The 15,742-nt window shown below is 38.5% G+C and overlaps 1 protein-coding gene across 6 annotated transcripts in view; it reads right to left on the bottom strand.

Annotated features, from left to right (window-relative positions):
* nrxn2b (neurexin 2b) overlaps positions 1-15,742 on the bottom strand; it is a 686,688-nt gene that overhangs the window by 575,724 nt on the left and 95,222 nt on the right. For all 6 annotated transcript variants that reach the window (XM_055058558.1, XM_055058564.1, XM_055058563.1 and 3 more), the window contains exon 3: positions 193-213. In XM_055058558.1, coding sequence (XP_054914533.1) covers positions 193-213 — 21 coding nt within the window. The remainder of the gene's footprint in view (positions 1-192; positions 214-15,742) is intronic.

The raw sequence follows: 15,742 nt of genomic DNA, 5'->3' as shown, positions 1-15,742 counted from the left end.
TATGATTGCAAATGTATCCCTTTTATCTCGTTCAGAAACTTGAATTTAGGCCCCCTGGAAGTCACTTCAAACCGCAGTCCAAACTGGCAATGCCACCTCTGCAGAGATTATTAACAAGCACCCAACATCAGCAGCCATGACAGCAGTGGGGAGTGCAATCAGACTGCCTGAGGAGAAAAGCATCGGTCTTACCTTCCACAGCATACTCTTCAGCTTCGGGATCCAAACGAAATGCATGAAAAAAAGGGGGAGAGAAAAACACAGAAAACAAGTCAAAATAGTCTTCCAAACCCTGGACTGTTTTTAAGAAATGTCATACAAACAGTAAATACGTGTGACCATCAACCAACCGTCACCACACCCGGTCCCAGTACAAGCTTAAGTACGTAGCAGGGATGGGCATTTAGCGTATCACTTATCATTTATGGAAATGCATTTCTAATGATGAGAATTTCAATTGCTCTCTGTCATAATAAATCCCAATCAATGTTGTCTGAACTCTGTATTGTTGTTATTGTTAATATAACTATTTCCTCTACTGTTTGTTTGAAGAGTGTGTCGATGCAAAGCAATAAATGAGAAAATATGATAAAATGCGATCAATGCGTGTAGTTTAGCGCCTCCACACTGGTGCAGTTCGTGGGAACGACTCACTGTCTCATGGGAATGGCTTCTTTACGTCGTGAGAACTAAATTATGACAACTTGTGGCTGAGGGTTGATGTTTTTCCTACGATGTCACCACATAAGAGACAAATTAATTTGTGGCAAATTTGTTTCATTTGTGGCCTCGACTTAACTACCACTTGCTATAATTAAGTAAATCCCAAAAAATAAGTAATTTTTCTCGCATGTCACCAGTTGGGACCGATACAAATCACCCGTTTCTGTGTCCTAAACAAGCGTATTACAAGTGATGCGCGCGGTTTGTAAGTGCAGCATTTGTATTAGCCTGACTTCTGTGCTGTACCGTTACCGAAAAAAAAGGTAGTGCTCTCACAGACTTTTGATTGTGTTAAGAAAGCAATCGTCGCTCAGCGGCAGAAAATTAAGGCTGCCTGCCACACTAAAAGGGCCATGTTTGAAGATAAGAAGGGACCAAAAAATGGAAGTTGACAATATGTCCCTGTGGAGATTTTGGCATTTTGATCTTCCTCTCTATGTGTGTGTGCATGTGTGTAAGGGTCTTTTGGTGTTCATAAAACATTGTTAACCAAGCTCTGCACTCCTTCAGAGTCTTGAAGTCAGAATTTCAGTCAGTCTGGTGGAAGCAGCATGTGGTATCCTCACGGGAATTTGTGTCCCGCGGACACATGGAAAAAAAACTGGAAATGATGTGGGGAATGAAAAACACCCCACATCATGCTGCCTCCAGTACATGAATAAATAAATGGGTAAAAAAAAAAATTAAGTAAAAAATAGAAAGCAGAATTCCACGCGTTAATATGATCAGAGCATTTTTCCACTTGCTTTTAACATTAAGATTTTATGATAAGTGGAGTTGTTAGGATAAAACCTCAACAAATCCCTGGAGAAGACGTGCGGCTGCAAAGTCAGTCAATCAGATCAGCCACAACAAGCCCAGTTCCTGAAAATAGATCCTCTTAAACACATCCTTCAATCATGTATAAACTTTTCTCCAGTTTTAATAGTGAATTCCTTCAAACTGCCAAGCATTCAAATCATCTTTAATTAATAGGAACAATAAGAGCCTGATAGCATCCAAGGTGGAGAAGAGGAAACTCAAACTCTTACTGAAAGTTGGTGCCTCTCATGCTTGCAGTATTGATTATATGTGTTCCAAGTTAAAATTTTCACATAATTTACATAAAATACACATATTTGCATGGTCTTCTTAGCTTAATGTATGAATTTTAGAATTGAGAAACAGAAATGATTGAATTAGAATCACAATTATTGACCTGCTTTTACTCAAACGCAGGTTAAATAAAAAGAATATTATTATTGTCTTATATTAATGCAATACTGCAATACCGTTTGTTAGGTTTCCGTGCACCATTTCAATAAAACTGACATGGTTTAAGCGTATCATTGAGCCGGTGAAATGAACTCCTCAATACTATATTTTAAAATGTATCACATAAAGTGTTAACCTGCGTATTGATGGAGAGATGTGTCGTTTCATATTGAAAGACTGGCTTGGACTGCTCTAATTTCTTTTGTGCGTTTAAAAGAACTGCTGATAAAAACGATAAACCGATGAATGAACGGCTTCAACAGGATGATTTTAACCCAGCAGTTTGCATCTGAGCTGCCTTGAAATCAAAGTACAAAAAAGAGCAGGGAGGACTTTGCTCTCAGAAATCAGGAGATCCTGACTGTTTGAAGCTTTGTTGTTTTTATCCAATTAATTTTCTTGTTGTCTTTACAACCCATTGGTTTTTATCCCAGAGGTCTTTTTCATTAGAGTGGATTTCAAATAGCCGCTGGCTTCAAACTGCAGCCGGATTCTCATCTTGTCAGGTCAGCTTGTGATTCACGACTGATTGTGGAGAAAAACGTGTCTGTGTGTGTGTGTGTGTGTGTGTGGTGTGTGTGTGTGTGTGTGTGTGTGTGTGTGTGTGTGTGTGTGTGTGTGTGTGGGTGTTTTTGTTGTTGTTGGGTTTTTTTTAAACAGGTGCTAAAATGAGAACCGCTAGCCACAGCCAAACACATTGTCTTTTATCAAAACACACCGAGAGCTCAGCATTCCAAGCTCAGGGGTTCCTCCAGCCATTTCTGACACTTTATTAGGTTTTCTGTTGCAGCACTGCATTAGGTTTTAAAACAGCTTGTTTTCTGTAATATTTCAAAGTATTTGCTCGTTTGGGCGCGCCCATTTTGCGGCGCCATTCTGGAGAACGAAGACAATTTTTGAATCATTTTCTTTTCCGGCGATTTTGCTCACAACTTTTGAGTGAATTTAGGAGAATATAGCATTTCTGTCCTCGCACCTTCCTGCGTAGCCCACGATGCAACACATTTAAGCTAATTAACCATATCGAATGCACAGGGGAAGACAAATTTTCATCTGAAATAAACCAAACAAAAATAATACAACAGTCACAATTAATCATAAGTACTGCTGAAGTACCTAAAAACAAAGAACAATTCAGGTAAGGAGAACAGTAGTGTAGTATTTCAACTGAATTCAGATGGAAGCAGTGGGAAAGCAGAGTTTCTTCAACAATAAATCCCAAAGGGCTTCGGAGGCAACTGAGAGACTTTTCTTCCCTAATCCTCTCACTAAGCTAACTAGTGGATTTACCAAGGGGAAGAAAGCTTTGCTTGCATTTAAAATAAGCCTTTTCTGTATCACTCTCCCCCTGTTTATATGCTGTAGGAGGCAGCACAACTTACCCAATCAACCAAAAAGATAGATTCATCAGTAGCAGAATACACTTTGCATAACGTACCATATACATTGCGAGTTCTATAGGAGCCAGGTAGCGTTCACTGACGATGTGAAGTCTATAAAAACTGTATGGAAAAAGATACATACCACAGCCTACAGTGCAAAGTTTACCCATAATAAACAGCTGAAAATACATGACAAGGATACAACAAATAAATAAAATTAATAAATAAATACTGCTCATACTTCAGTTCTGAGCTCTAATATATTGTACCTTTACTTGTGGTGGTGTTTGTGGAAGTACGCATGGATGCCAACGGTGGAGCATATCTCATGATTAAGTTGTTATCCAACCAGAGCCAACTCATTAACTACTTAATCCTCGTTATGGTCCGCCATGGTGGTTGTTTTTCTTCCTACTTGCACATTTCAGGACGCAGAATGGCGACGTTTATTCAGGTGAGATGAATGCCACCGGGGTCACATAGACTCAGGTCACATTTAAACAGATCAGATACGTACCAGATTCAGTACCACAAGTCTGAGTGGCTTGGGTCGCATTTGAAATAACTCCGACCTGTGCTGTTCAGACTGTCCTGAAAGGATCAGATGCAGTTGACAGCAAGACTTTAGGTTGCAGAGTGAGCGTAGCTTCAACTGTCCGTCTCACAATTCAGTGTGGATGTCCGAATTTGACAGCTTTCAGCTGAACAAATCTTCTCTGACTGCTTTTTGTCAAATGTGAAGTTTGATACAGCAGAGAACAAACTTTGTGCTCGGTGCTGTTTGGGGTTGGACCCCACATGTTCCAACATGACGGCACCCCAATGCACAAAAGCAAACTCCAAAGCTTTGAAGCGTCCGCCGGCCCCGCTCAGCTCCTCCAGACTAGCGGCAGCAGAAATGAGCAAATGCCTGGTGGGATTAACCGTCTGCTGAGCTGATCGTATCAACTATTTTTGGTACAATGGAGGAACATCGGCATGGTGACTGTCGGACAGGGTGGGAGCTTCTTAAAGAGACAGAAGATCATTTTAAGGCATCAAATTCAAATTTTTTTCAAGTTACTTTTGATATATATTTCATTTCCATATAAACTGAAGGTAACATAGTTAACTATGTTATAAAATGTCTCTGTGCCTAGAAAACACTTAATACCCCGTTCCTTTAAAAGGAACGGCTACATACTCATTTCCAGATTTCACTGCTTCGCTGTGCTGCCTGAATAGAAAAACTTGAAACTGCAGTATGACATGGAGTCACTGACGTAGTTCTTGTTTTAAAATGAGTCACTGAAAAAAAAAAATCGCTTTCTTTGTTGAAAGCCAAACGAAGTACATTTTACTCTTTGTGTGAGTTGTCAAAGCAGCCGAGGTGAAGAGCTCCAGGTTAGCGCTGCTTGTTAACCTGCATGAGCGGGAAATGAGCCGGAGTTGTGCTTCACCACCGGGCCACATCCTGGCTCTCATGAACGTCCATCTTAACAGGAAAATAATGTCTGTGGCCCGAGTCATTTGCTTTGATGGCAAGGCAGATTTCAGAGGGAGGTCAGGCAAATGTAATAACTTTAACTGTGAAGGTCCTGACTCTCCTGTCAAAGTCAAGCCGCTCAGCTGGATGATGAGCGAAAGACAATGGCTGACAGATTTAGTGAAAAAACAATAACCCGCTGGAGTGGATATAACAAAAGGACTATTGCTGTTTAAATTCAGAAAACAGATGCGTTTGCTGAATAAAATGTATTTTATGTTTTAAGAAAATATATTTTGAGACCCAGTGCAAGCAACGTCAGCATGTGAAACCTGAGCTAGCGAGGAAGGAAAGGCTCTTTCAGTTTTGTATATAAAAACAAGTGAGAACAGTGAAGTAAAAACAAAGACAATTAAAAACAATCGGGTTAAAAATATAGAACATATAACATTTTTCACATGCTTCGAATACTGCACTGCGTTGAATACAAGGCTGCATGCTGAAGAGGGCAGAGCACAGGATGAAGGGAGATTTTGCGTCAAGACGATAATGATACTGAGAACAACAGTGACAGAGAGAGAGGAAGCGTGTGTGTGTGTGCGTGCGTGTGTGTGTGCGTGTGTGTGTGTGTTCGGCTGTTCAGTTCTGACAATAGCTGTGTTTCTAACACAAATATGCACAAACTTTGTTTACAATCTGCTAATGTAAAAAGAAATTTCACGACTTCAGTGGTTTCGGTGTGCAGCAGGAATATGAAAATAGCAATCAATGGCTTTTCCTGGTAGCCGACTGTGTTTTACATGTTTTTTAAATCAGCTATGGTGCCGGCACTTGTCGGAAAAGGATTTATAGTACTTCTTCACCAAAAGTTACATTGCAAAGCGGACACCTGGTACTCAGAGTCAAGTACGACCGATATATGTAAAAAAATTTTATCTTGCCAAAATTAGTGGTTGTGGCTTACATTCAGGCGCACTCAATAGTCCGACACTTATAGAAACAATACAAAAACACCAGGTAGTATTTGTAGTATTAATCCCATTTAAGGCGGTCTTGATTTGTGTTTTTGTCCTTTGCAAACTGCCAGTGTAATATTCTTAGAGAAATAACATTTTTTCATCACATAAGTAAGGCTTATTCAGGAGTTCTGAACAGGGACAGTTGAACCTCTGACTCAGGAAGTGGTTTATGAAATGATTCTCCTCCACAAGGTGTCGCTCCTCTTTTCCACTTAAATAAAACACAACCATAAAATTCAGACCAATCACACAACAGACTGGCACGGATAAGGCGGCTCGTCGCCTTTGTGGTGACACAAGGTCGGATGACGTGATTTATTTATTTTTTTTATCATTCAACTGGAACAATGAGAACCAAGTCCGTCAGTTTTAGCCCTTTAGTTTGTCGGCTGGCCTGGATGCGCCTCGTACTTCAAAATGAAGTTCTGCGAATCGGCTTTACGTAATAAGAGAGAATACAGAAGCAAAAGACAACCTTTCTCTTTCTGCAGTTATTTATTCCTGTCTTCTGATGTTGTAATTCAAGCCCACTGGGTACAAAGAAATAGAATAACCGATTCCAGAGAAAAAAACAAAAACAAACAAAAAAAAAAACAATTCAAAGCGGTAGCTGGCCTGCTTTGCACACACACACTCACAGTTGGTGTCCACGCCAGTCAGCGAACACCAACATTTCTTTGAATGTTTTCTGAAAGCCAGCAGACGATGTGGCCTGTTTTATATAAAGGGTGGAAATTGCAGCAGCATATAAAGCTTTATCCTCTCAGATGAAATGGACCATTCCTTTGGATACAATAAAAACATGGTTTCATGGGAGCCTGGCATTCTGATCTGGTAAACCTATTATCAGTGGGATATCTTTGGCATTTTCACAAAACACTGACTTTCTGCCCCCCCTGCTGAACACTGACAAAAACTCTGGGCAGTAGAAAGCCTAGACCGTTTTATGGATATTAAAGCAAAGAAACATTTTACTATTGGTGTTTCACGTGACAATTTACCCTTACCAACCCGAGAAAAACCAGCAGTCGTGATTATTTTGTGATACAAAGTCAGCTTTAACATGTCATCAACGTTTTTTTGGAAAAATCAGAATTTTTCCAACGGTGATTTTGGAAAAATAAATAAATAAAAATGTTTTTATTGTCAAAAGATGAATTAGAGAAAAAAATCACTTTTGGGAATAAATGACAGCAGCATTTGCACAAAAACCTACTGGCAGAAACTGCACACAGTGCAGTCTAGGTATTCTGGACCACCACAAACAGCTAATTAGCTAAAGTAGCTAAAATCCACAAGTACTAAAGACCTTTGGGTGTTTTTGCAGATTTCTTTGAATTATTTTGTTGAAACCTAGGTCAGAATTTGGTCAACGTTTGTAAGTAACCATTTAACACAACAAACAGAAAATGCACATTTTTGGGCATTTTTTCACAGGAATATAATTTCAGCGCAAATCAAAATATTTTGGATGGAGCTGCCCGTCTCTAGGTTCTAGTATCACTTTCACTCCATATTCCAGTTTCCCGATTTTGATTATGTACAACAGAAACATCAAGGGATTTTCCATAAGGACCTCAGACTTGCATTCTACGTAAAAAAAAAAAAAAAAAAAGAGAGAACTATGGACTTTAGTGAACATTTGCATTGTGATAAAAATTACGAGGAGGAGAAAATATGAAAACAATGAGGAGGAGCAAATGTTGAAACAATGGAACTGGGGGAAAAAAGGCCTATTTGGAAGATATTTTTACTTGAAAGATACTCATTCAAGTAAAAATATAAAAGAACCACATCTAAGAGATGTTATTTGTTTGAAAAGTACTGATGGGACCTATGGAACAACCTCTGAGGCCAGCATGACTAGCACACCTACACAACAAAAGCATTGAAAAAAGGTGTGAATAAAGACCTCATAAAAGCCCCTGAAAAAGGTTTCTGAAGTGGAAACCACTCAGCAGAATTGTTTGCTCTGTACTGTTCTACACTTTATTTGTTAGTTAAGTGATGACAGAATACCATAGCTTTAATGACTGGATTACATAAAGCATCATTTCTTATGAGTTTACTAGTTTATTTTCTAAAATTTAGATTGTAATGTGCATGTTAAGTAGCAAGTGTTAATGATTTACAAATTTAAGCTTTTAAAACCTTTTTTAAGGCCACCTTGAGTGATTTTTTAAGACTTGCTGCAGCCTGGTTTTGCCTCCATAATAGAGATGAGAAAGCCAGCTGGCTAGCAAGGGTAAGTTAGCAGCTAGTTACTAGCAGCCTCAAGTCACAGAATGCAATGAAGATGTTTGTACTTAAGGCAATTTTAAGACGTTTTAAGTCATTTTAAGTCTTTAATTTTAGAAAGAAAAGTTTAAGACTTGAGACTTTCAGAAATGCATGGAGTGTCATTATAATGACCAGAACAAAATATTCACACTCTGACCGTCACAGACTCTAATCATTGCCCAAAATAACTCAAAATGACCTTGTGCTGTTGATGAACTTGCTGTAACCATGAAACAAATCAGAATTCTTCTAAAAGATCCTGACTGCCTTCTTCTCTTCAAACACATTACTCATCTCACACCATCTTGAGATTTTTCTGTCCAGCAACGATGGGAAGTCGTCACTCTCTTTTAAAAAGGTACGCCGTGTTCTGTGCATATCTCTCTCTGCGATGTACAAAAACATAAGCTGCACGTACACCTCACAATGCGTGATGGAAAAATGCTAAACAAAACAACAACAAAAAAACACCTAAGGACCTTAAGAGTGTAGAGGTATTGATCAGAGGCATGTTTTAAGCAGCCCAGCCAATTTCATTACACACCAACATTCGATGAAAGAAGAATGATGTTTTTAGGGTAGTAAATTACAGTGTGGGTGTTCGCGCCGTTAAAGAGAGGCTTTCTTCCTCTTCCAGTCAGCTTGAACAGGTCTTAGAGGCAGAATTCACACACACTTGCCAAATAGTAGGTTTAAAAAGGAGAAGCTGTGAAAGTAATGACATGATTGGTTGTTCAAAAACAGTCTCTGTTCACAACATCTAAAGCTGCTGTCTATTTGGAGAAGCTTTTGAGCTATCAGCAAAGACTAGACAGCAGCTTTGAATGCAGCTGCCACATTCTAATTTAGGTTTATGTGTTTACCCTTCTTCTTTTTTTAAGACTTCATCCAGGCTGAGTGAAAAAAATACTAAAGGGCTGTTTATTTGAAGTCAAAGCAGGGACAGAACTAAATGGAAGGCAACTCCCCCCAAAGCAGAAGAAGCTTCTTCTGGTTTGTCTTTAAAAAACATACCTATAACAACTAATCGCTTGTTTGACTGGAAGGCTCTAATTGCCATCAGATCAAACAGTAAATAAGGGCTATTATGTATCTCCTGGCACATAGCTCCATTTTCTAGCACAAACAGGTAACTGTTACCTTAAGTAGTTATAAAAACAAAAAATGTAATGTCCGTCTGAAGATTTGAAATTAGTCTCTTGTCTCTTTAAGAAGCCCCGACTCTTTCTGACGTTCCACCTGCAGCACGTCATCACAACAATGTTTCTCCATTATGGTGAGGGCCGGCTGATGGACTTTGAAGATGTAACTATTGGAAAGTTGGGATTTTTTAATTTTTTTTTTTACTTGTGCAATCCTTGGGATTCGGCACACTCACGACAGCCATCTTGATTGACAAGCAGGTTTTACGGCTTGTCGATTCACTTTGATTTCAGGTAAAACCTTTGACTGGACATTAGATTAGGGTAAGATTCTTATTATTTTGACTGTAATGTTTAAGAGAGAAAAAAATGATAATATTACCACAATCATGTTGTATTATTAGGAGAAACAGTAGTAATTTTAAGACAACTCCAACTTAAAAAATCTCAAAGAATAAAATAAAAGGTACTTCTTGAATGTACAAACAGGAAAGAAAAAAAAGGGGGGGAAAGCGAGAAAAAAATGAAACTTTTGAAATGGGATTTATTTTGGAAAAATTCTGACTGGTTTTAAGCCATATCTCCATAACTATCAGAATCAAGGATTTCTCAAACATGCTGGAATGACACAAAGCAGGACTCCATGTATGTTTCTAATCGGGTTCTAACATTACAACATGATGTAAGGCTTAAAAAACTTTAAGAAAAAGTTAGCATAAAACCCGCTCTTTAATTTGGGTTATATACAATTGTAAATAAGTTATCACAGGCACATTGACAAAGCCTTCTGTCTGAAACCCAGCAGAGCTCCACCAGCTCGCTGCAGGTTTAGTCACTTTCTCTCCAGGTGATGTTAAAACAAACAAAAGTTAAAGTCCAATTAAGTTTGCAATGAATGAAAAGTCTGCTGAAGGTGACAGATGGTGGCGGTTTACAGCGCCCGTTAATCGCTTCCCGACAATGACGCACTCGCGTGCGATTTTTAAGAGCCTATTTCCCTTGTTAGTCTTGCCTACAATAAACAAAAGAATGGTTTATGAATAGTTTAAAAATGAAAAATTGCTTACGGCTTCCCGTTTCAGTTGGAGTTTAATCAACGGCTCTGAGATCCGCATCACATCAGAACCAGGCTCAAGAGAAAAGAGACTTCTTCATGACATAACCGGTTCTGTGCTGTCAGACTACTTAAAAAGATTTTTTAATTTTTTTCACAAAGTTACTCAAGCAAATAAGTAAATGTGAATTACACAACATGGAGAGAGTGTAAAAGTACTTCTATGAAAAATACATCTAAAGTTAGAAAGAAGGCAGATTTTAATAATAAAAACACAAGTTATTAAAAGGTTGGATGCCTTAAAGCTAGAAGTGATTTTTTTTGTTTGTTTTTTTAACAGTCACTCAATAAAGATTATAATGAAAAAAAAATTGCACTTATTTTTCAAGCAACTATATAGCTGCATAGCACCACAAACACAAATACTGTTCCTGAAAAATATTCAACAGACGGCTTCTTTAGGATGCTACTTGCTTATAAGTATAATTTTATCAATGAACTGCACACAGTAACTGTAATTAACTATATTTTCCCATGTCACAAACAGTGGAGAAAATAGGAAAAAAAAAAAAACATTTACCATCAATAACTGAAACTTATCAATACGACAATAAATCAATTTATCACGATAAATGATACGATAAATGGCCACACTAACCCAATTAATCCAGTGTTCCATGTGGATTTCCAGTCGACTGCTTTCAAATCCCTACCTCACTTCCTGAAGGCTGTGTTGCCTTCCCAGTTCACCTCAGTTGAAACAACAGAGATAGGAGGCCAAACGCACTCAGGAATTCCAATCCTGATCAATGAAACGCCGCCTTGATCAGGACCAACATCCAGCGCTGGATAAAAAGATTGGAACGATTCAACTTCGTCCATCTAAATTAGCATCAGTGTGTGACTAGATGGGTTTTTTCTCTTTTTTTTTTTTATCCCCCTCCACGATTGCCGGGGTGGGGTGTTGGGAGGCGACGAGAGGTACAGTGAAGACCAGGGCGCAGGAAAAGGGGCCCTGACAGATTATCGATGATAGCAGCACATTATTATCGACTCCAAGGACTCACTGGGGGGAATGAGTCTTATCTTTGAAAAGCTAAGAACAGAGAGAAGGGAGACAGAGAGAGAGAGAGGGAGAAGATAATGAGAAAGGCAGAGTGAGAGAGTTGAAGTTTGTACCAAGGGAGAGGGGCTGAGAGAGATACGAGATGTAAGAAGTCTTGGCAGACGGCTTATCATATATGAGGAAGAGGAAGGAGGATGAGAGCGGAGATTTAAAAGGTGAGGCGCCGACTTGAAAGACACAGATTTTAATTTGAAAAGTCTGGCAGGAATACCCAGTCAAAGCCTTATTTTACACTTTCAGTAGTGCGACTCGTGTGATTTTTCAAAACTCCGTGTCGATGCTTTTTTTTATCTTGAAAGGGAGTTGTGCAATTGTGCGACGCGCCAAGAAAGTTGATATTTCTCAACAGTAAGTACTCAGGGATGAAAAACTTTACAGAAACTCTGGCATTTCACTTATGAACTTTATGTCATGTCTAAGGCAATATAAAGAAGCAGTGTGAATAAATGTGCATGTTCTTACTGCTCACATTACCCATAAATCCATCTTACACACACACAAAAACTGCAGAAAGACAGTCTGGTGCTGACAATTCTAGATAAGCTGCACAAACACCAAAAACACAAAAACCTTCCAAGTGTTTTATTTTTATTTTTTTTTTGTCTGGTTTCTAGTGCAAGTTCACTTGAAAAGAGACAAAACTAACTTACAAATAACTTTCCAGCAAGAAACAAGAGTTTTTAAAGAAGATAATTGCTTAATATCGATAAAAAAACATCCACTGGCAGATTATTTCAGTTACAACATGAATTTTTTTCTCATGATATATGTGAAATAATCTGCCACTGGAATAAGTACAGTTTCATCAAGACTAAGACAATATTGAACTAAAACAAATTTTGTCTTAATTCAAGTTTATTGAGACATTTGCGCCAGAAATTAGAGCAAGAACGGCAGGTAACGTGTTGTTTTTGCAGTGCAGATCAGATGAATACACTACAGAGTCAAAAGCATTTTATTATGTTTGCATAGTCTTACATTTGGATTATATTTTGTTAAAAAAAAAATTTTTAGCTTAAACTTGGATGAACTCAATACGACGATTTATAAAACATTAACAGGTCTTTTTCTTTACGTTTTTTCAGCGCGATGCTGGCTAATGTCTAAAACCAACATGGCGGAAAAAGAATGCTAAAAATTAATTTCTTCATGAAATAGTATATTTTGACAATAAATATGATTTTTAGCTAATTAAACGGGTGGAGCACTTCTCTGAGGCAGACTTTTCTTAATATTTAGGATTATCTTCTGGCTTTTGGGAGTTTTTCCACAGACACGTTCTTAATGCTAGAATTGCCCAGACATTATGGGTACCAGCAGTACCTATTGTACTGGGTACTGTTAGTACCCTTTTGCCCTATTATCCTGGGTAAAGCTAAGAGTTATCATTGATTCACCTTTCCTTTTCTATAGACCTCATAGTGCTGACTACATTTAACAAAACATAGCTGAATAGCACGTCCTGTAGCAACGAGGTTACCACAGAGATAAGCTTTGTGCACATCCCACATTTCTAATTTGGTAAATATAATGTGTTATATTATCGTTTTGCATAGCGCTATGCCACAGAAGTTGGAATGAGAAAGTGTTTCTTAGAGTTTGGTTTTATGTAATGGTGCTTCACACTCTAAATGTACTTTGACTGTCTGAGTCCTTGGGGAGAAGTGAAAACACAAGATAAAATAAGGCAGTTTGAAGATCAGTCTCGATGGACGGCGTGTTGAACTTGGAAAGGAAAATAAACTCATAAATAAAGCAGGAAAGCAGCTGGGACCAAAGGAAGATTAGCAAACCAAAATAAACACAATAAAAAGGGGGAAAAAAACACAAAAAAACCCCATCAAGCATTGAAGGACAATAAAATACATGATGTACAATGAAGTTTTGTGGTGGAGAGCTAAATCTCTTACTCTCTGTCTCTTGTTACTTTTGCACCTCGTTTCTGGCCTCCAGATGCCCGTTAATCCCTTAGTAAATTTCCTGTGTCAATCCGGCATTACAAGCTTCCACACACCCCCACAGTCCTCCTTGAAACTGTCGCGCCAATAAAAGCCCATTCACTTGTGATGAATTGAAAGAGAAGTAAAGGACTAAGGGGGCTAATTTAGTGACAATTGTTGATGATCCTCGATTGAGTTAGGATTGAGCTAGCCGGCTTTCCCGCTGCTACGGCACAGGTACCGTTGTGATTTTATTAGAAGGGCGCTGCCAATTCCCCGTTCGCGCTCATCTGTCTTTGAAACTGGAGCGCTGCGCAGCAGCTTTTGGATGCACGGAATTTATTGAGGCAGAGAATCTTTAGAGTTTTGTCTCCTCTCACTCTTCAGGTCCGGTCCTCACGTAGCCGGATGTCTGGGGAAACAGAGACATTTTTTTTCCTGCGTTTTGGCCGTTTATCCACTCAAAAACACAATTTCATACCACTAAAAATGAGTGTTCATGAAAAATCACACCAAAGAGGAGATTTCAAAAAACTTGACATGTGTTCATGGAAAAAAAAAAAAATGATTGCCTTCTTTGTCTTTTCCACCAGTAGTAACATCGGTTTGCTGATAATATGACCAGTGCAATATGGGAAAAAAAATAATTCCATAGAAATATACTACTTCCGATACGGATGGACATTCACCTCATTTGAGCGCAAAAACTTTATATAATAAACGGGAGTTTTTTTTGTTTGTGTTTTTTTTAACCAGCAGTTTATAAAAATAAACTGCTGCATTTATCTTCATAATTCAATTTGAGCAATGTTAAAGTGATTGGAAACGCAGACAGTTTGACACAGATTCAAAATACTGCGTTTGGCTTTGTGCTCCTTAGATTGGAACAAAAATAACACTGATCGAGATTAAAGCATTTTCTGTTTGAATTTAACATGAATATATTGCTTTTGAGATGACCTGATAGGGGTCCAGTAAAGGGGCCACGCCGGTTAAATCTATAGGGTGGGATTGTGGGGGAATTGCTGACGCTCTAATCTTCAGGTAAGCCCTTGTAACGCTTGCATCTTTGCTCTTCAGCCTCAGCCTTGTGCTTACAAAACTATTAACGTTGAGCAAGAGACTCTTGCAAAACACTAACCACCTGCCTCTCCCCAGAGCCGATTACAGCTGCGAGGTCAAGAGAAGCTAATGTGACTTTGTCTGGAGCTGCCCGCAGTGGCTCCGGTGTGCTCAGCAGCATGGCCCTGGATTACATGGACAGAGGGGATTCTTAAATGGGAAAAAGTGCAGAGAGCGGGAATTAAACGCCAAGCAGGGACAAAATATTTGTCTTCGTTTGCGAAAGCTTATAACAGAGTGGCACTGTGATTGCTGCTTATTTTGTTCCTTGTGTTGTATCAACAGAGGAGTATTGATTTTTTTTTCTTTTTTTTTTCTGTACAGGTTGGATGGGTTTTATAGAGCACGCCTGTCATTATTTTCTAGCTTGGAGGTGTATTCTGTGATTTGCAGCAGTGAATGTCTGTGTAACAATTGATGATTCTTCTAAATGTAAAAGAAAAAAAATCAAATACAAAGTAAATACAAAACAAACAAAAGAAGAATTCCAAAACTGGATATTACAAGACCGTTCACTACAACAGCAGGCTTAATTTATAACCAACGACACTCAACAGACAGCCGTGTCCTGAATGACAAACAACAGCTGAAACAATTGAAGCACTATTATAATGAAACACTATTATCACTAGCAGATAAAATTGCGCAAATATACATTCCAAAAACAAATTCACTAAGTAGAATTAGGCCAATTACAAAGCAGCATAAAAAGTTTTTGGAAATGTTTTGCGCCAGAATGATGGGGTTTTTCAGCCGTGTCAAAACAGATGGATTTCGCGAACAGAAACTCTGTTTTTATATCAGACGAGCCACACGAAAAACAGCCGGACATTACTCCTGGTGAAAACGCCAAAGAAAACGACAGGAAGTAGAAGGAGGGTGATGGTTTGTTTACTGCTTTTTTGTTTTTATCTTTTTTCAGACGTGCAACTGGCGCCACCAGAGCTCTCACAGAATCACACAGTTCATAAAAAATGTGTGTCATTTCAACATATTGAATCCATAAATCTCCACCAAAATGCCCAATAGGAAGATGCTCCCAACGTCTGAATAAGTTCCCTCATTTGCATGAAGACTACTCTCATGTAATTTTAATTTAACTCCTTATCTAATGTTAACACTGTAATTCTGAAATGATGTTAGTGGAACATAAAGATTTGCACAGCTTTGCAATGGAAATGTTTGGGGAAATTCAAGGTACGCAGAAGTTTTAGAAACTATGGTTTCAAAATCCC

Source organism: Poeciliopsis prolifica, unplaced genomic scaffold, assembly GCF_027474105.1.
Source record: "Poeciliopsis prolifica strain line A6 unplaced genomic scaffold, Auburn_PproV2 SCAFFOLD051, whole genome shotgun sequence".
Classification (NCBI taxonomy): Eukaryota; Metazoa; Chordata; class Actinopteri; order Cyprinodontiformes; family Poeciliidae; genus Poeciliopsis; species Poeciliopsis prolifica.
Note: the sequence above shows the minus strand (reverse complement) of the source record. Positions and strands in the feature narration are given on the sequence as shown.